This window comes from Lagenorhynchus albirostris, chromosome 9 (genome assembly GCF_949774975.1).
Source record: "Lagenorhynchus albirostris chromosome 9, mLagAlb1.1, whole genome shotgun sequence".
Lineage (NCBI taxonomy): Eukaryota > Metazoa > Chordata > Mammalia > Artiodactyla > Delphinidae > Lagenorhynchus > Lagenorhynchus albirostris.
The window spans coordinates 62,607,527-62,628,285 of record NC_083103.1 but is presented as its reverse complement, the minus strand read 5'-3'; the positions used below and the strand labels follow the sequence as shown (position 1 = coordinate 62,628,285).

Sequence of the window (20,759 nt, the reverse complement as noted above, 5' to 3'; positions counted from 1 at the left end):
TTAATTCCTTGAACTCCATTGACATACATGAGTTATACTTCCTTGTTTATTTTTTCTTTCATCATGTCAGGCACCCCCTGTAATGGCCTATCCTGCTACTACACCAACAGGCATGATAGGATATGGAATCGTAAGTATTTTTCCCAACACAGCTTTTTGAAAATAGGTTGACTCACATTTAACATGAATTTATTTCGCAGCTTAACTGAAAAAAGAACTTAGTGCCACATATATCCTTAATGCCTAACACAGAACCTTGCACCATAGCATAGGTTTCATAAGTATTTCTAGAATAGTCATTATACAACAGATACTATTTATTAATGTTCACTGTATTTACTTGGCTTATTTTTCCTCTCATAAGTTTGTTAGGCATTTTATACTTCATTATGAACTCATTTAAACATTAATGTTAACTCCAAGTCTTCGTTGCTGTGATCTTACATTAATACCAGTGAGGTCTTATAACCTGAATACCACTCTAGAGGAAGGGGGGAATTAATATTTCTTGAATTGTGTAGGGGTAAATTTAGTTTAGTAAAGGCCACAGAAATTTTCCTATGACATGATTGGGATAGTACAGAAACAGTCCTTAAACCTTTAAGCTGCCCACAACCCACATTCTAGACTGCCCTTACTCTCCCAACTCTCTTAATACATAGACTCACATAAATAAGAAATGAAGGTAGTGGCTTCAGCCCACCACACACTTGGCGGAACTGTTGCTGTTGGGAGGCAGCACTGCATCCGTTGGTATTGCTACTGTGGCTGCTTCTGCTACTTCTTTATTTATTATACATCTGTAGCTCTTTTCCTGCATATGAAGGAGTTTCACAGCTTTTGGATTAGTAGTCATTACATTAAAAAGGTGTCTGCACAAAAAACTCAAAATGAATCTCACTACAAATAGGAGTCATCCTAAAAGGTTAAATAGAACTTGCAGAAAGGTAAGCTTTTAGAATATAGCATTTTAACCAAAATAATATGGTGGTCAGTGTGTACTTTATTTTGTCACTTACGTTAATTATATACCATGGAGTGGTAATTTTTAAAGAGATGGTTGGTTGAGATTTTCAATTATTTAAGAATGAACTAACCTCTTTGTGTGTAATTTAAGCCTCTTGGTTTTCCCTAAAAACGTCTGAAATAAAATGAAAGAACCATTGGGTTCTTTCAATTGGGAGTAAACTTCTTCAAACAATCAACTATTTTCCCTTGTGCTTATTTGCATAATGGCATAAGAACTTGATTTGATACACAAAGGCAGTTTTCTTTGAAATGTCTTAGCCATTTTATAGTTTCAAGTTTCCCATGTCTAAAGCTGGCAAATTTGGAAATTTTTTTGGTCTAAATTATTTTGTCTGTTTATCGTAGTTTGAATTTTGCAACTCATGTAGAAAAAGTTGAGCTTTTTTGCAAACTTTAAAAGATGAGCACATTAAAGACTTTCCATATAAAAAAAAATACTCCTAAAAATTTGTAGATGGGGCTTCCCTGGTGGCGCAGTGGTTGAGAGTCCGCCTGCCGATGCAGGGGACATGGATTCGTGCCCGGTCCGGGAGGATCCCACATGCCGCAGAGCGGCTGGGCCCGTGGGCCGTGGCCACTGGGCCTGCACATCCGGAGCCTGTGCTCTGCGACGGGAGAGGCCACAGCAGTGAGAGGCCCGCGTACAGCAAAAAAAAAAAAAAAATTGTAGCTGTCAGTCTTATTTGCATTTACAGGTATTTTCCCTTTGAGTTACTGCAAAAGTACTAGTACTGTTCATCCCTGTCATCCTTCTTGTTTACTTACTCATAATAAGGAAAATGTGAGTTAACATCCTTTAACTTGACATTTTTTGTTTTTTTAGCCTCCTCAAATGGGAAGTGTACCTGTAATGACACAACCAACCTTAATATACAGCCAGCCTGTCATGAGACCACCAAACCCTTTTGGCCCTGTATCAGGAGCACAGGTACTAATTAACATGCTACACGTAACTGTTTTAATGTGCTTGATGTGGAAGAAATATAATAGCAAAAAATCCTTTTATACAACTTGAGAAGCAGGTTATTAGCATTTTTTCCCCTTCATTGTGGATGTTATTTTCTTCGCATATCTTTCTCATCTGAGAGTTTGTAGGAATATTGATTATTTAGAAAGAAAGGATAAGCAGATTACAAATATTAAAGATGGAAAATTCTTGATAACTTACAGTTGGTGGGTCCAGAGGATGGTTTTTCTGAGGTTAAGGAACCTTTTTTCTGATGATGATTCTGACATGCTCTCCTTTGTGGGCCTTAGAAACCTTGAACTCAGAACTCAGTGCCTTGGCTTGAATGGTGCTACAATAAAGGTGTTGCCTTTGAGATATTTGTGAAACTTGACAAGTCTTCAAAAGTTGTGAATGCTGTTTTTTCATTAGATAACTTCCTGCTGCTAAAGATCATATTTAAAAGCAACCCCTCCAAAAGGACAAAAAAGCTTGAAATGCCATGCTGACCTAATGTCTTCACAGGAAAGACTTTCCTCTTCAAATGTTTCTAAGGCCTTCTTCCAGTTCAAGAAAATTCACCTAAATATTCACTCTTTCTTTTTCATCTCGTTGTTAGCATCAGGGGAATCTGTTTTTTCTGAAAAAAGCTTCTCATTATGGTTAGGAGAGGAGATACGAAGTTTCTCTGTTATTTACTTCTCTGGCAGCATACTATGGAATGAGATCCTTGTAAAGTGATAGGACAGCTTGTCCTTCTGTATCTGTGGCTGTGCTCATATCATTTAACAGTTAGAAATAATGACATGTGATTGTTAAAGTACACCTTTCTTGGCTTCCGATGCCAACTGATTGGTTACTTTATGTGTTTAATGCTATTTGAAAACATTCATGGGAGCATTTGGTAATGGACTTATTCCTTTTCCACTTGAATGGATATAAGTATTACACTTGCCAGTGCATACAGTGTTACATGGCCAAAATTATTTGTATTGATCCAGTTGAAGCTTTTGTCTCAGAAACAGAAACAGAAAACAGAATATATTGTTACCTTAACCTTGGATGCTGCCTGACAGTCTCCAAGCACTTTCACATACATTATCTCATCTTATTCTCAAAATAATCTTTAAGGTAGATGGGCCTAGGATCACTATTGTCATCATCCTTTATCTTTATAGATAAAGAAAGTTGAGACTTGGAAAGGTTCTTCAACTAAATAAGTGGTGAAATGCAACTTAGCTCCCAGAATCCTTGATTCCTGATCGAGTGCTCATTTGTGCCACACTGCCTCTCTACTAGTGCAACTCAGCCCCTGTGGCCACTACAGTAGTACTGTCTTCCTTTTGTCAGCAACGAAGCACTCTGCTAATTCCTTGGGTTTCCTGTTATATTATAAACTATATTTATGTATTTGGGGTATAACTACTGTAGTTGTCAAGAGCATCCTATACAATTTTGGATAATACTTTTAACCTTGAAACACTTTATATGAGGGTTTTTTTTTTAATATGGTAAAAAAAAAATCTTAGTAAAATCTACCTTTAAAAAAATTGCTGGCCTCCTGGCATGTTTTCTTAACACAGATTTTATATCCTGTTTCCTTTTGAAATCCATGTAACTTTCACTGAAACACCAAAAAAAGTGCAAGAATTTCCAAGTTCTTTAAATGAAAGAGTGATAGAACTGCCTTTTTCTAATTATACCAGAAGAGAAGAGAATGAGAACATTAAGGTAATAAGTTTCTAGTTGAGAAATCAAATTTGAAGCGAGTACTTAATTTTAACTATTACTGATTGAGAAAAGCCTGTGAAGGAAGGAAATTGATAACTAGGAAAAGAAAATCAGGTGGCAGTAAAGTGGCTCAAAGAGGCTTTGGTCTTCTCCTTATGCAGTTATTTGAATCAGTTGAAAGTCAGAATCTTAAATTTTATGTTACTTTTAATTCCTTTTACCCCTTTGTTTTCCATATGTCTTGTCATAAAGTCCCACTAATTGTTCCTCTGCTATTATTAGCTCCACCCTTTTTGCAGTCTATATCCTTTGCCCAGATTGGAACTTTTCTTGCCTTTCTAATTTAATCCATTTTGTAGATACTGGAGTAAACTTTTATAGGCAGCATTTGTATCATCTCCATATTCAAAAATCTGAGGAGACAAATCTAACATAACTGAAATGTAAGGTTTTCCTTCTGTCATAAAAACTACCTCACAAAATCTCCCTCTTCGTAAGAATAATAATGAATAAACAGAATATTCAATTCCCATGCCTTTATAACTCTCGATAAGTATCCAGTGTTCTGCTGCTGTTTGTCTTTTCCAGAAGTCCTTTGTCTGTCATAAAGTGCGTTTACTCTTTACTCAATCTTAGTCATGTCTTGTCCCTTTTCAGTTCTTCTGAGATCTGAAGTTCTTTTCCTTATTCTGCATTATTTTTCTTTATAGAACTTACCACTACTTGACATCTGTTTGTCCATCAGTCTATCCATTTGTCCGTTCATCCATCCATCCATCTGATCCCATATTAGATTGTAACCCTCATAGAGGCAGGCTTAGATGTGGCTTGTTTACTTCTGTGTTCATGGTTCCTAAAACAGTGCCTGATTCATGATAGTTTTTGAACATTATTTGTCAAACAAGTGAATTTGGTTGAAAACTTACCTTTACCATTTCGTAACTTACTCTGCTTCTCATTGGTATAGCTTTTTACTTACTTATAACCATTGTAATAATTTATAGCAGTGTTCAAAATTGGTTTAATTTATGCTAATAGACCATAAGTTAAAATGTTAGATGACTGTCACCTGAAGAATGAAGACACCTTTAATTTCATGATTGAATATTTTTAATCATTTAAAAATTAAACGATTTATCTTTGAAGTAGGAAAGATTTTCTCATGCTTTAGTATTTTAATGATTCTTAGCCAGTCCCTTGCATTAACTTTGTCCATCCAATGGTAGTAGTAACCAAAGTAATTTTTCTTAATGAATTACCTTTTAATTGTTCTCTCATTGTTTTGCTCTTTTTTTCAATAAAAATTCCTTGAGGCAGAGACGTCTCTTTGTACATTGTAAAGTAAATGATAGTTTAAATGTAAGTCAAATGCCATCAAAATAGAATCTTTTAATCAAATCCCAGTTCTCCAGCTCTTATCAAAAATCTTTTCCTATTCCTTGAAGTATTTCTTTTGGGAGCCATTACTTACCAAAGGTGTAACTTGTAGCTCCTGGTCTCTTGCCTACTTACCATTGAACCAAGCTAATATTCTTGAGAGTACCTCAACCCTCCCACATATATTTATCATATTACCATCAGTGAGGTATTTCAAACAATGTGTTGTGTGTTCTGAATTATATCTAGATTACTCTTAGTGCTGTGTTAGGGCCTGCTAGTGAGAAAGTAGCTAATACCTTCCACATGACTGTTAGCTCAGACTTTTTGTTCTTTAGGAAATGGTCTTCAGAATAGCTTTAATCTAATAGACTACACTGTAGTGTTGAAATTATGCCTCCCTATACACCTATACACTTCTTCTGTTCTGTTCCCATCCCATTTTTTGTGCTGGCTTATTCTGTATTTTTTAAGATATTTTAACACAACTATTAGATGCTTAAAGATGGGTATTACGTTCTTGTGTTCCATGCCTAACATTGTAGCTTTTTTTTTTTTTAATGTTTTACATGAGTGCATCTTTCTAGGTGTTTGACTACATGGAAAACACTAGATACCTTTGGTTAATGCTTTTTTTTCCTCTTCTGTGCTTCCTCACACTATTTGATTGCCTGTTACCGGTTACTAATGTGTTCATTAACTTGGGAAGAGTGGGGACTCTTAATGCCCTCTCGCTCATGCTTTGTATAAATCTTACTGGTACTTACTGGTATATAAATTGAAATATCCATTGCTGGTCAATATTTTATAAACTCGTTCTGCGTTGCAGTATGCAGCTATTATGTTACTAAGCATGAAGACAATTAACCTAGTTAGTTTTGCTTTTTTTAAGTTACTGTGACGTGAGCTAACATTCTCTTAATGAATGTTTATAAGACAGTTTAGATGTTGAAGATTTTTGAGGGGGAGGGTTGTGTTTATTATGTTCTTATCACTTATTTATATGAGAAACTCAAACTGATCCCTTATCTGTTTTCCCAAAAGCAATATGAAAACCATAGTAGAGTGTTACATTTGGGGATTTATTTTTTAAAATAAGCATATTAAAAGTTTTATTGTTTTCTTGGTTGGTATTGGGGGGCTTTGAGGGGTTTTTTTAATGGAGGCTGTGGTTAAAGATGTAAAATGGCTGCTGGGTTTTTTTTGTATTGGCCAAATTTAAGTAAGTATGACATCAGTTAAGTGTCTGAAAGGACACAATGGCTAGTTGTGAGTGCTTTTTACCGATGTAAATGGGGGCACTGTTGGCTTTGGATATTGGAATAATTCAAGTCTTACCCAAAAAAAAAAAAAGCCTTTTAATGACTTTCCTGTGTATAAGAACTAATAGCTCTCTTTGCTTTTAGGCTTAGTTTAGTTTTGTTTGTTTGTTTGTTTGTTTACTTTCTTGGTATGTTAACTGTGGGTGTTGGCAGTGCCTCTCTGTCAGCTGATCTGCCCAGCTGCATTTCTGTGAAAGCCTTTTTCCTTGTCAGCAGTGTGTTGTGCTCATTCATCCTTGCTTAGTAGAAGAGCTCAGGAGGGGATTTACTTTGGGAATTGGGATTTAGGACCATAGGTGAGAATGTTTCTGGAGTCCCGTCTGCTTACCATTATTGTTAATAAGACAACATGTACGACCAGGCCTTTTCACTGGATTTTTGCTGAGAACATTTTTTCTAAAAGGTGGAAATCTAATTCTTGTTTTAAACAAAACTTAGAACATATTCATAAAATCTTGGGTGACTGTGAAGTTCTTCAAAATCCTCATGATGAACATCAGTGATTGTGTACGGCACTGTGAATATAGAAAGCACACAGGTATATTGACTGTCTAACATTTACTAGAGAAGTCCTTTTTAAAAAATTATTTCTCGACTCTTAAACTTTTTTCTGTACATTAAAATATAGCCATGAATTCTAGCGGAGTTGAGCTTGAGATAGCAGATTTTAGAGAGAAAGCAAAGCACCAGCCTTGGAGTCAGCAGATCTGCTTTCGAGTCTGTTATTAGTGTCCTGGGGCTGCTGTAACAAAGTGTACCACAAACTCGATTTCTTAAAACAGCAGGAATTTAATCTCTCACAGTTCTGGAGTCTTAAGGTCCGAAAACAAGGTGTCAGTAGGGCCACGCTCCTCCTGAATTCTCTAGAGGAGGATCCTTCCTTGCCGCTTCCAGCTTTTGGTAGCCCCAGTCATTCCTTGACTTAGAGCTGCAGCACTTCAGTCTCTGCCTCTTTCACATGGCATCCTCCTTGTGTCTCTGTCTTCACATGGCCTTTCCCTCTTTTTACAAAGACATCAGTCATTGGACTAGGGCCCACCCTAATGACCTTGTCGTAACTTGATTACAACTGCAGAAACCCTATTTCCAAATAAGGTCACATTCATAAATACATTCATAGGGGTCAGGGCTTCAGTGTATCTTTTTAGGGGATACAGTTCAACAGACTCTCAGCTCGACTCCTCACTTAACCGGGTGTTTCAGAGAAAATTGTCTACGTAACTTTGATGAGCCTCAGTTTCTTTATATATAGAATGGTGATTTTTACCTTGTGTACTTTATAAGTTTGTTGAAAGGTCCAAATGAAAATATTTGTAATTGACTTAGGAATGTGGATGTTTATGTTTTTTTATTGATGATTATAAGGAACCTTTTTTGTCTTTAGAAGAAAATGTTACAAGGTTGCCCTATTTTCAGAAATTGTTTCTATTCCATGAGGTGTCCCTATTCCCAACTTCTGATTTATAATAATACAGTTTATATTTCTTCCCATGTGTTACAAATTATCTTTATTGTAAATATAATAATTCATACTTCATTATTTTGAAACCTTAATCATGACTCACTATTATCTGATGACATCAGATAAACTCATAGAGAACCACAGGCTAGGGTAGTCACTGTGGTGTGGGGATGGGGCGGGCTGGGTGAGCACGGTCTGCATTAGGGCCTGAATCATCCACATGAGGTGTAGACGCTGGACATTGTTTACAGGAACCTGACACACCGCTCTTGAGGACTCTGTCAGCAGCACCTGAATTGGCTCAGCATTTGTGGAGGTGGTGTTACCCTAAAGGACCAAGCTTTATTTTATAGTAATTAAAATCTTTATTTGGTCCAATTTAATACAGTTTATAAGTCTCTTTTTGTGGGGAGGGGCAAACCTCTTTTGAAAATGTCTAAGTCTAAGGAACTCTGTCTTAGACGTTTTTAGTGGAAGCCCAATAGATAAATCAGGTAAAAGCAGGTAGCCTCAAGCTCATATATGGAACACGGTTTGGAAATTTTTTTTAACCAAACAAAAGTGCCATATTTTCAATAAACAGCAAATAAGTGGTGCATTGTAGGCACATGTAATTATTATTTTGTCTCCTTATGTACCAGTTGACATAAACGTTACAGCTTTTCATTTTCTTTGGTTTTCAAGGGGTAAGAGTCTAATATGAATGAGCAGTGAACATTTTATTCAAATAAGCTGAGCCAGTTTTCATGATTTCCATCCATCAAATGGAACTTTAAACAGACTTCTCTTACCCTTGCAAATACTTCTGATATACAGAAATGTTGTTTATTTTTGGCTTAGGTCAGTTAATAGTATTTCCTCCCATGAGTTTAGGAAATCTTCTGATCTATTTCCCTCTCTCCAATTTGGTCTTCTTTAACTCTTTGTCGGTTTAGGTTGCCATAATTCTAAGGAGATGACTTAGATGCCATTTTGGAATAATGTCACTCCTATGTTAATAGTTTTAAGTTATGTGGACTCTAGCAGTAGAGAGGTTTAGAAACAACACATTCAAAGAGAAATCCTCTTAGGTCACTGTTTGGTGCCCCTAAGACAAGATGAAGTAGTGCTTTGAAGGTGACAGGAGTAAGGTTGGCGTAACTTTGTGATGTTATTGATGGGCAGAAGCCCAAGATGGGTTGTGTTAAGCATAAACCCAAGAAGCAGTTATCAAAAGGCACTAGACTCAACGTACAGGACAGGCCCTCTACCTTATGCAGTGGAGAAAGGAGTCCTCTCTTTTAGCTATACTTCACAGAGGCAGCTGAGAATAGCATTATCTTTAGTATAAAATTTTGGAATGCAGCACTATATGTTTATATCCCTGTGCATCTGGATTCAGTGGTCTGGCCGTGGTCTAACATTATTCAAAAACAACATACCTTTCTGTGCTCAGTTTTATATCTGACATCTCTGTGAAATCATATTAGGTAGGGCTGAGGTTTCTAAAATGTTTCCATTGCACAGCAATATCAGGAAAATATTCTTTAAGCATGTACCCTCAGTGTATTTATATTTATATATCCCTACAACAATATGTACATTAAATAACATGTAAAAATAGACATTTTAAAAGGGTAAAAATTAATAGGGAAGTTCTAATACTTCTAATATCCGACTTTGGTGACATTTTTATACAGAGCTTGTTTTATCACCAAAAAACATTTTAATTTAGCATGTTATAGAATGCTTATAATATGTGTAAGTCACTGCTAGTTGCTGAACAAGAGACAGGGAGAATATGTTTCTTACATCTGAGGAGCCTAAAGGTGAGTATAATATGGAAGCACAAGTGACTGGTTGATGGTAAAATAAGAACTATTATAAGAGCAACACAGACAAGACAGAGTGGCTCCTATTATGTAAGACTAGATGAGCATTTGATTGTAGGTGGTAAGGAAGGTTGAACTAATATTTGAGTGACTAACATATGCCAGGGTGCTTTTTGTATATTTTAATCCTCAAGACAGCCATTAACGGGGATGTGGGTATTGGGTCTTGATATTCTTAACCTCATTTTACAAAAGAGCCAGGATTAGATTCCTTTCCATAAAACTGTGCTCTCTCATCCCAGGCAAAGGAAATACGCCCATTTTTTCCTAAGATGTTAACTTTGCTTCTTCAAGAAAGACAAAATGAGTCTTTACAGCATTGCTATTTGCTATCCAGGCTTTTGGATACAAATTCAAATGTAAAGATGTGGCACCTTGCTTCTTCGCTAAGAATTTTAAGCACAGCCAAGTTTGTCCTTAAATACCCAGTCTTTTATTCTCCCGTAAGCTTTCAATTGCACTAGGTTCACTTTCTGAGACTGATGCTATTTTCCTGTTCTAACATGAAATTTTCTTTCTTTGGTGTTGAATGGGAGTAGAATGAAGGAGTAACCATTTTTATTTATGATCTTTAGTGTGCTGATAGAATTCTTTTTTAAAAATTCCTTTATTCTCTGTATGTTTGCTTTTTTATAAAGTTAACTTACGATTTCTGTACTCTTGTCTTTACTATACTAAACACACACTACAGCCAAAAAAAAATCTTTGCTCTGGAGATAAAAACAAAGATTTTTGGTAACATTAGATTCTTTTTTTTTCTATTTCCACATATTTTTTTTAAAGCTTGATTAGAGTGGCGGGAGTGGGTGAAGGAATGTCAGCTGAGAGTTGCCATCATCAATTACTTGTACATTTTAGTATTTTTATTTATCTGCGGCTCTTCTTTCACTGCTTCTCAGTATTTCATTTTCCTATAAAATGAGAAGACTTTAAGTATGTCTGTATTAGACTAGTGAGACTGACTGCTTTGTTTAAATGGCATATTTAGTTGTGAGGTAGGTCGATTTAATTTGAACAAACTGATAGCTGTACTAATTTTTTAGTTCTGTGGGAATTTTGGTATAGAGAATGTTACTTGAAATAAATGAGTGAAAGTCTTTTTCTTTGGTGTGTGTGTGTGTGTTGGCATATTTGTAGTAGAATTTTACTGGAATGGTCAGTTACAATTTGTCTTACGCTGGCTTGTAAAATATGGTGATATTGTAATTAATGATGGTCATTGGATTTTTTCTTTTTTTAAATTCCTTATCCTCCAGTACGTAGCAACCCTACGTGTTCTTTAATCTACTCCCAAGAATTATAAGTAAAGGAGGGTTAACTTGACTTTCTCAGGCTCTTTAAATCCTGCTGCTTCTCACCCACCAGGATACTGTTACTCCTTTGTGTACTTTGTTCTTCCTTCTTTCCTTGAGCATTAACTGGGCGATTGCAGTATATTTCCTTTCCTTCTGCTTCCTTATTTACTCGCTGAGCTGACTACCTTCTCACCAGTGCAAGATGTGCCTATGCTTCGGTACAGGTGCCAGGAAGGGGTGGGGCCCGCTGGTGAAGGGCTGCTCCATGGCTCAGTCCTTGGCACTCGCTGCAGTCAGCCAGTCCAGTCTGGGCCAAGGTTTCATCTGCTTGAAATGGATGTTGATGATATGAAACTTACTGCAGGGATATTAAGTCTTGTTTTCTCATGTTTTAATTTAGCTACATATTTTTTATAGGTATAAGACATATGTATATGTTTGTTTTGCCAATTTAACAGAATAGTAGAAGTATTAGTTAGAAACTAGCACTTCTTCCCTCAAGGAAAATTGATCCTCTTCAACATTGTTTTTGAGCCTCCAGGACTTTTCTCCAGCAGTATGCTCACATATGGAAAAGAACAGAATTCTGGTGCTCCCTTTGACCGTATTCTTCAGGGACATTTTCCCCTGAGACTGTCAGGTCTTCAGACTGCTGCCCTCATGAAAATTTGATTTAAGAAGATGTTTCAGTGTGGGGCTCTCATGGGAGACTGTTGATTTTGGATGCTTAGCTATCTGCAGTAAGCAGGGGGGTTTTGTTGTTGTTTTTTAACTTCAAATGAAAAAGAAAATCTGTTTTGGAGAAAAACCCAGTTAATCTTAAACTCCCTCCAGCTCAGGGATCACTTTACTTAAAATCATTTCGCTTCTGAATGGTCATCCTGGTTGGTCTGAAAGGTGAGGAGGAAATGTCTTTCTAATAAGTTGCACCTTATTCTGTCTCAGCACGTATGATACTTGAATCTCCAAACCCAGACCTGCTGTCCTGTCCTCCCATCTGTAGCTGCTTGTGTAATTCCATCAACTTTTCCATTGTCTCTTCCCATTGTCTTTGAACATTTATTTCTGAGAACAAGGTATGGATTAAGAAAATGACTCAACCACTAATATAACTGAAGATGATTTCTAAACCTGTAAATTAATCTTGGCATCCAAAACAACAAATTGCACATACTTGTGGTGTAATATTTGTTGAAAACTCATTGGCTCTTCATTCTTTATAGTGCTTTTCTTAAGAAAATAAAAAGGTAGAAATGAGATCACTTTGACCCAGCAAAGACAGATTTTGAGCCTTGAAATCCTTTATAGGAATTCGAATGTTGAGGTATGAATTGAAACTGTTTCTACTTAGTCTTAACTTTGATTTAATGCTCAGTTGAACATTCCTGTTCATGCCTCTGCAATCTGATGCAGGAGGAGGAAAAAATTAAAAGTTTGTTCCAAACTAAAATGGCTCATATTTGGTTTAAAATACTCTTAAAGTAGGCTCGGTGAAGGAGATACATGTATGAAATGAACATCTTGGTACTTTAGGGTTACTAAAGATATGTTATGGAGTTCAACAGTCTGCTTGCCTTACTGTATATTCAAATTAAACAACAGGAGCAAATTCCAAGAATCAAGTGAATGTATTCTAACAGGAAGCTGAACCAAAGATCTTAAGTATTCCATGTATTCAGGGCAGTATGCGGGTAGTTGGACCAGATAACCTCTAAGCTCCTTCTACCTCCCAAAGTATAAGCATCAGCTGTGGCATGTCCAGATAAACAGGCAGGAGACAACTCCATGTCAAAAAAGTGTAAACACTGAGCACAGGACTTTCCACCTCTTATGAGGAAGGAAGGAAAGGGTATTGCAGCTAGATGTGTTGGGTCTGGACTGAGGTCAGATTTGACACACCGTTTGACAGACAGCCTGGACACAGGAAGCCATCTTCTGTGGCTCACAATTAGGCTGTGGTTCCCGTCCTCCCCTCTCCCACACACACATAAAATAAAAGTCTTAACCATGGGTCAGCTTATTTCAACCTTTTTGGGTAAAAGACTTTATTCCTTTGGAATTCAGAAACAAGAATTTGTTTTCTGAAAAACACATGCCATTGGATACCCTTTTAACTAGACGTGTGACTGAAACTTTTGTTTAAATAATTCCACCTTCTGCAAGGGCTGCCATTATATTTATTAAAGTTGACAAAACAAAAACCACTTCTTCTTTCATTACATTTTCTGCTTTCATGTTCTGTCATTCTGAGATCTTTTTTTCTTTCCCTCTCTCTGTCTTCTTTTCCCCCAGCTGTCGGCAGCATCCAGCCCCTCCAGTCACAGTCCTCACAGAGCTTCAGGAAAGGACCCTTTTGCAGAGCTCTCTTTGGAGGATTTCTTATAAATCACTTTAGGTATTGCTGCTTGTTGGGGGAGATGGGGACTTAAATATCAATACTTTTAAAAATTACCAAACACTAAGCACAATTTACTCTTCTCCTCTGTTTCTTTAAAGGACTCTAGGTTCCCTCTCTTTCTCCTCCTCCTCTGTTCTTTAGGTGAAGAATAGATCAAGACAGGGCATAAGGACAAAGAACTTTTGGAAAATACCTTTAACATTATTAGAAGATGTGAAATCAAAAGACCATCTCACATATGTACATATAAGCATCCACTGTGCACAGCAGATGGATGAGCTCAAACACCAGCCGTTAAAAACTGGGTGTTTTATTCAGTCTTAAAAGATTTATAGAGAACAACACAATTTTACACACTGGATTCAAGCTTTATTAGGAGCATCTTTAGTTTTAACATAATGGCCAGGATTCATTGTGAAGAATTCATTTTAACAATTTCTTTAAAGGGTTATATTTTTATGTATGCCTTTTTCATTTTAAAATAGTAGTATTTTCCAAAAAAACAGCTTATATATTTTTTTTAAATTAAAGGCAAGTGAATACTTAGTGCCCTTTTTGATAGAAAGATTCTGCTTTTGATCCACACTGCCTCTTTTCCTGGAAGACAATGTCATTTGTTCTTCTTGATGCCGTAGCCCCCAGTGTAGATACACCTTCTGGATCTTTGAGAGTTTGTACTCTTCTGATTTGACAACAGTTTATTAGCACATCATTTCAGTAATGTCTTTGGATGAGCAGTTTAAAGGATAAAGATATCATGAGTGAAATATCTGAGTGACTAGTTGACACCCTATTGAAAAGTATTCTTTTGTAGATCTTTCAGATTTTGATTTATATCAGAAATTTTTAATAAATATAATATTACTGTTGCCTTAATTATCTCTGATTTTATTATAATATTTGGAAATAATATTTCAAATTTTGCTTGTTGCCTAAATGAGATTTTTATGTGGAATATTTGTGTTCATGGAGAGATTTTCTGAACTTGTCATGGAAAAATCATTCGTCTTCTTTCTTCCCATATCCCTTGGTTTTTTAGTAATTAGAAAGATATTTGGAAGTTCCTGTAGTAGTTATGCTTCAAATATTGAGTTCTGGCTCATGATAAGCTGATAATACTGACTTCGTTTTGTAATCAGGGTTTGTGATAAGCATGCCATGAACACTTCCAGGCAAGTTGAATAGTAAGAGGCACAAAGCATTTTTACTTATGAGAAGATACCCTACAATGCAGTGAATTAACTTACACTCTTTTTTTTCCCCCAGATACAGTTTATGTAACTAGATGGAAGAGAATGGAATTATTCCAAAAAGACAAGTGCTCAAGCAGCAAATACTTACTTCCAGCAAAATCCAAACTGCTGTCTCTTAAACTCTCATTAGAATGCTACAGTAACCCAATGAAGGCCCATGAAGGAAATTGGGACTAGTCGATAGGAGAACATATCAATACAGTTTATAAAGCCAAGAATTGCCATGAATTCAGACTGTCTTTTTGGTGACTAATTCTTCAGTTCTTTCATCTCCTGTTAATACCCATAATCAGTAACCTACCAAGAAAAGCCCTTATCTGGAAAGAGTGAAATTCGTATTTGGAAAAGCTGCCTGGAGAGAAGAGCTGTGTCCTTTACTGTAATGCAACAGGACTCTTTTGGGGGGATCAAATCATAATTCTTAATTATGCAGTATCTTTCTTTTCTCCAGTCCTCACAGATACAGAAACAGTAACTAAAATTAACTTTTCTTTTTAAAAAATTATATATTCAGTTTGCAGTAGACATTCCTTAAGTATTTGTATTTATTTATGATTATCAATTTACGTAACATTAATATTGTATCAAACCTCCTTATGAAAATGAGTATGGATGTACACAGTATGTTTGATTTTTATCCATAAGAATGAATCTGATTCAGAATGCTTTTCAGCTGACATACAGAGCACTAAATATTTTAAGGCAAGTCCATAGGTCTGAATCGCTTAAGAATTCTCAGTTTCTATGGGATTTAGGGAAGCATTATAAATGCATTAATCCTTATAGTCAATTCTGTGCCTAGGATTTTGCAAGGGAACAGTTCACAGAACTGGGAAAAGCACTACATTTTAAATTCAGCATTAGTGCATTGGGAAGGGACTTTACTGCTTTGTGCTTGGCATGTCATTATTTTCCATTTGACATTAGGGCCTTTCCAAAATGAATGTGAGGAATTGCTTTCACTTCAAGACTTTCCTTCTTTTCAGTAAAACTCTAGGAGGTGTTATGGGGGGAGGGGAGGGGACAAAATCCTTGAACCTTTTATTTGGCTCATGCCATGTTATGATCATGTACCTTTTAAATAAGGGGAAATAGTATCTTTAAAGTTAATGTCTAGCCAAGAGTTTAGTTAACGAAGAATTAAGCTGCACTGTTGATCGGTGCTTTGTGTAAATACATCTTAACATTTGGGTTGAGAGGGGCCTTAAGAAGGACAGTTTGTTGTAGGAAAGCAATTCTGTACATGAGTTAAGCATACTTGTTGCATTGTCTCTGCAGATTCTATTTTTGTTTACAATATTAAAATGTATGTTAGCAAAAATGGGTGGATTTTCAAATAAAATGCAGCTTCCACAAAACTTTTGTTATGGTATTCTGGTCTGAGGCACATTTACTTTTTTCCTCTTTTATCATTGGTATTATTATTTTTTGCTAATAAAAGTATACCCAAGTGATTATATTTGATGATTTAATAAAATGTAAAATTTATTTCTCTTTTAACTTAACTTCCAAGAAGCTTGATCTTGGTACTTTTGTTACCTTCTAGAAACTGAACTACGTATTAAAACTGTTCATTTTTGTCTTTTGATCAGACGCCTTCGGTCAGGTAAGTTTAAGGGAGAAAATGCTTTGAATTTGACCTATTGATGCATGTGATTATGTCTGCCAAAGAAACCTCTGACTGTATCGTGTTTCATGTTGAATAGTAAGTAGGATCCAGAGTACATGATAGAGGGACTAAAAGCTTTGCATTGATAAATGTCTGCATACTATTTGCCATGGTTGGAAAACATAGTCTTTAACCAATATACATTGTTAATTTTACCACTTTTTAAGTTTCACTATTATTAAACCATTTTCATACAGACTGGAAAATGTACTTTTGTAAGTTAACTTCCTTAACATCATCACAGATTTTGATTTGTCTCTCCTGGTGGTGTTTGAGTGGATGTTATATTTGAGGTCTATGGCTTGTTCCTTTTATACTACTTTTTTTTTTTTTCCAACTTATTCAAGTTTGTGAAATCCTTCATAAACATTTCCATCTTATTGTTCAAACTTTTGGGCTTGTTGGATTAGTATTATCCACATTTTACCCATTTTACAGATTGGAATAAGGAACTTGCTCAGGTTGACAAGCTAACAGACATTGGAATCAGGACTTTGCTTCATGGTCCATTGTTCTGTCTGTGCATAAACTGAAAAGGGAATTATTTCCCTCTGTGGTCAAGCCTGATGACCACTGTCTATTCTCAGATGGTCTTCTCCTATGAAGCATACTTCCCACCTCCTGCAAAACACATGAGCATGTTAACTTTAATCAAAATGTAACAAGTGGGGGCTTCCCTAGTGGCACAGTGGTTGAGAGTCCGCCTGCCGATGCAGGGGACACGGGTTCGTGCCCCGGTCCGGGAAGATCCCACATGCCGCGGAGCGGCTGGGCCCGTGAGCCATGGCCGTTGAGCCTGCGTGTCTGGAGTTTGTGCTCTGCAACGGGAGAGGCCACAACAGTGAGAGGCCCACATACCACCAAAAAAAAAAAAAAAGTAAGTGAAGTAAGTCAGCTGTTGAATACATAAAAAAATACATAACTAAATCAGGTTCTAAACCTGTATATGCCCCCGCCATCTTACTACCCAGCTAACAAGTTGGTAGTGGCTGCAGAAAGAGATTAAGACTGTTAGCAGAGGGAAGCTAACCCATCCCAGATCATTTGCAAAATTTTTCCTTTTAACATCTCATTATTATTGTTCATTATATTTTTAAGATATACTTTTCTTAACCATTGACTGTGAGAGTCCATATTTAGGAAGAGGCCTTATGTTAGAGCAGGAATCTTTTACTTCTCCACGAGCCAACAAAACATTACCCCTGGAAAGCAGGCCTTTATGGGATAAGTTTCTCCTTGAACTAAAGTAATTCCAAGGCTCTTCTCCTGTTTATTGTCACTAATAAACATGTTTCCAAATTCTTGAGAATTCAGAGTACTGATGTAAATGCTTATTCTCCAGCACTCCATGGAGAAAAACAGAATCTCTCTCTTCAGGGGAGGGAGCTCTCTTCAGGGGAGGGTGGCCCCTGTGTGTTCACCAGTGGCTAGCTCACAGTATGTGGAAAGGCCACAGCATTCAGCCAGGTGAACTTCATCTATCTTATCCTCGAGAAAAGATGGCTCCACAGCCTTTGCATCTAGCTTAGATCTTTGTTCTGTCACATTTGCTACCTTCCGTGGGTCTGACTACACCTAGAATTCTGCAGTCTGAATAGGCTCTGGATGGAAAGGCTGCTGTATCATCTTCCATGCAGTCTCTCTCAGAAAACCTCAAGCTGATTCCTTGCTTTTACTAAGAAGTGGCATTCTATTTAGTGTGTCACCAACCAGAAATGCTTTCTAAGTCTCTAGCTAGTATTTTAGTCTAATTTTGCTATAAGCACTTAGGAAATGTCCCCTTTGTTAACTGATGCAGCATGCAGGTGTAGTTTTTATGCTGTATGAAACTACCCACATTGTCAAAAGTTAAGGTCTTTCTGTGGTGTTACTATTGGGGCAGGTGTGACCATTCTGAGGCAGAGTAGGTTATGCTGGGTTTAGGCATACACCTAGAAGGAGAGAAAAGCAAGGACAAAGCTTTATGGAAGCTTCACTTCCTAATAAGTTCTCATTCCAAAGAGCTTTTCCTTTATCTGCTGCAAAAGCTAATTCCAAAGTTGGTTTTGAAATAAGTCTCTGTGTGAGAATCACCTGGGGAGCTAAACCTCAACCTGTCTGAGCGTTCTGCAGTCAGGCGCCTGCCCGTCTGCCTTGATCCTGGGCACTTGGCAGCTGTCCTGTGCTCTTGATAAATAAGCACTGGATTATTGTGACCTTGGCTTGGAGTGGAGGTAAATATCAGAAGAGAAGTAAGCAGCCCCCTCTCTCCTTCGCGAACCTGGACTCCGGGGTCTGCACTGATGTGCAGAACTTGCAGTTGATTCGCTTGACATTTCAAGAACACTTCAAATGGAAGCATCAAGCACACTGCACTGGCGCTGCAATCTAGTTCAGTGGCGTCCTAAACGGCAGTGAAATCTGCGTTTCTCTCATCATTTTTGTCCTGAAGTAGGGTAGCCACTGAAAAGCTCTTCACTTCTGTGTGATTACTCATTGATGGCAGGTGTCACGTACCTGGAGGAGGCAGAGGCACTGCTGTAGGAGAGGAAAGACTCAGGGAGAGAGCCCAAGGAGCCCAGCCAGCAGTCTTCAGAGGCAGGTGCAGGAATGGCCACGCCAGTGTTTGCTGCTCGTAACAGCTATTGCTAGGAGCTGACCTTTTGACAACTATATTGAAATGTAGAATTTGGAATTCATGGTGGACAGAATTTGCATCACTACGGGTCCAAAGTACAAATCAAGGAATGACAATTTGCTTCATCCGATAAAGGTATGATAAACTGGTGTCATATTGACGTAAAAGGAAGACGAACGAAATAGCATCATGTGAAATGATAGAAAATACATTATTATAGTCTCTGTCCCTGGTTCCTGGCACAGAGCTCCTAAAACCCCTATTATTTCCTAAGTGATAGGCGAGCGCTAAGAGCATCTTTTGTTCTAATAGTTGGTCTTTGACCCTAGTTCCTGACGCAAAGCTTATAAATCCCTTGGAATTTCCTGGGTGATAGGGGTGTTTTTTGTTCTAATGGGGCGACTCTTGATAGGTTCCTGGATAGCTTCAGGATGGGGGCCAGTCAGAAAGACCAAGAGATGATTAGAAGCTTGGAACTTTCAGCTGCAGCCTCATCCTCCAGGAAGGGGGAGGGGGCTAGAGACTGAGTTAATGATCAGTTGTGCCCTTGTGAATGAAGCCTTCATAAAAATGCTAATATTAAGGAGTTTAGAGAGCTTCCAGGTTGTGAACATACCCATGTGCCAGGAGGGTGGTGCACCCCAACTGCATGGGGACAGAAGCTCCTGCATTTGAGACTTTTCCAGACTTTGCCCTATGTGTCTCTTCATCTGGCTGTCCATCTGTATCCTTTATCATATCCTTTATTATACAGTAAACTGGTAAAGTGTAAGTGTTTTCCTGGGTTCTGTGAGCCATTCTAGCAAATTATCAAAACCAAGAAGGGGGTCAGTCACAGGAGCCCTGATTTATAGCTGATCAGTCAGGAGTACAGGTGACAACCTGGACTTGTAATTGGCCTCTGAAGTCTTGTGGGGGGAGGCAATCTCGTGGGACTGAGCCCGTAACCTATGGGGTTTGTGCTAAAATTTGTGTGGAAAACCCACACATCTGGTGTATATTGTAAGTGTGAGTAAAGGAGAAACAAGTGTTTTTCTCATACAAATAATGAACCTAATAACTGAGGTGTTTCTGTGATTGAGATGGCATTTCAAAAGAGTATTTATATAAGCCAGTTTTACTAGCATCATATATCTATTTGGGGAAGGGGGATGGAATTCCCTCCAACAAATACCAACATAAATTCCAAGTGAGTTAAGTATAAATGTAAGGAACTATAAAGATGAAGGACAATACAGGTGACTATCTCAGTCAAATAGAAAAAGGGGAAGGATATGATTTAAAAAAACAGTTCACCAAAGATGAAATACTAATGACCAATGAAAAGAGTTTAGTAGTAACTGAAAAATTCAAATGAAAACAACAGTGCTTTCCAAGTGTAAGGCTGTTCTGAGTGTTTTTGGACAGATTGTTCATTTAATCAAGTCTGTGAAGGAGGCACCTTTGTTATACCAATTTTATAGATAAGGGTACAGGCCTAGCCACTGGGGTAAGTCACTTACTGTGTGATCCTTAACAACTAAGTGGTTGAGCTGCAATCCTGAGCCCTTATAGTCTGGCTCCAGGTCTGCCATAACCACTGTGCTGTATACTGTTACGGAGGATGCCATTTTGCTTGTCAAAGGGCATCTGTATAACAGCATGGGCAAGAGTACACAGAGTTTGATTGCTAATCTAAAGCTGAAGTGAGTATAAACCAGTACACCTTTTTTGTTTTTGTTTTTTTTTTTTGGTGATATGTTGTCAGAAGACTTGAGAGTTCTTACCCTTCACCCAGCAATTATACTTT

At 37.4% G+C, this 20,759-nt stretch overlaps 1 protein-coding gene across 12 annotated transcripts in view; it reads left to right on the top strand.

Moving 5' to 3' along the window:
• Nucleotides 1-15,493, top strand: part of PICALM (phosphatidylinositol binding clathrin assembly protein) — a 113,576-nt gene extending 98,083 nt beyond the window's left edge. For 11 of the 12 annotated variants that reach the window (XM_060160160.1, XM_060160161.1, XM_060160166.1 and 8 more), the window contains 4 exons: nt 71-130; nt 1,853-1,957; nt 13,326-13,428; nt 14,698-15,493. In XM_060160160.1, the coding sequence (XP_060016143.1) occupies nt 71-130; nt 1,853-1,957; nt 13,326-13,418 (258 nt within the window). In that variant the 3' untranslated portion in view covers nt 13,419-13,428; nt 14,698-15,493. The remainder of the gene's footprint in view (nt 1-70; nt 131-1,852; nt 1,958-13,325; nt 13,429-14,697) is intronic. The other variant, XM_060160162.1, reaches the window with a different exon arrangement.
• The last annotated feature ends 5,266 nt before the right edge of the window (nt 15,494-20,759 follow it).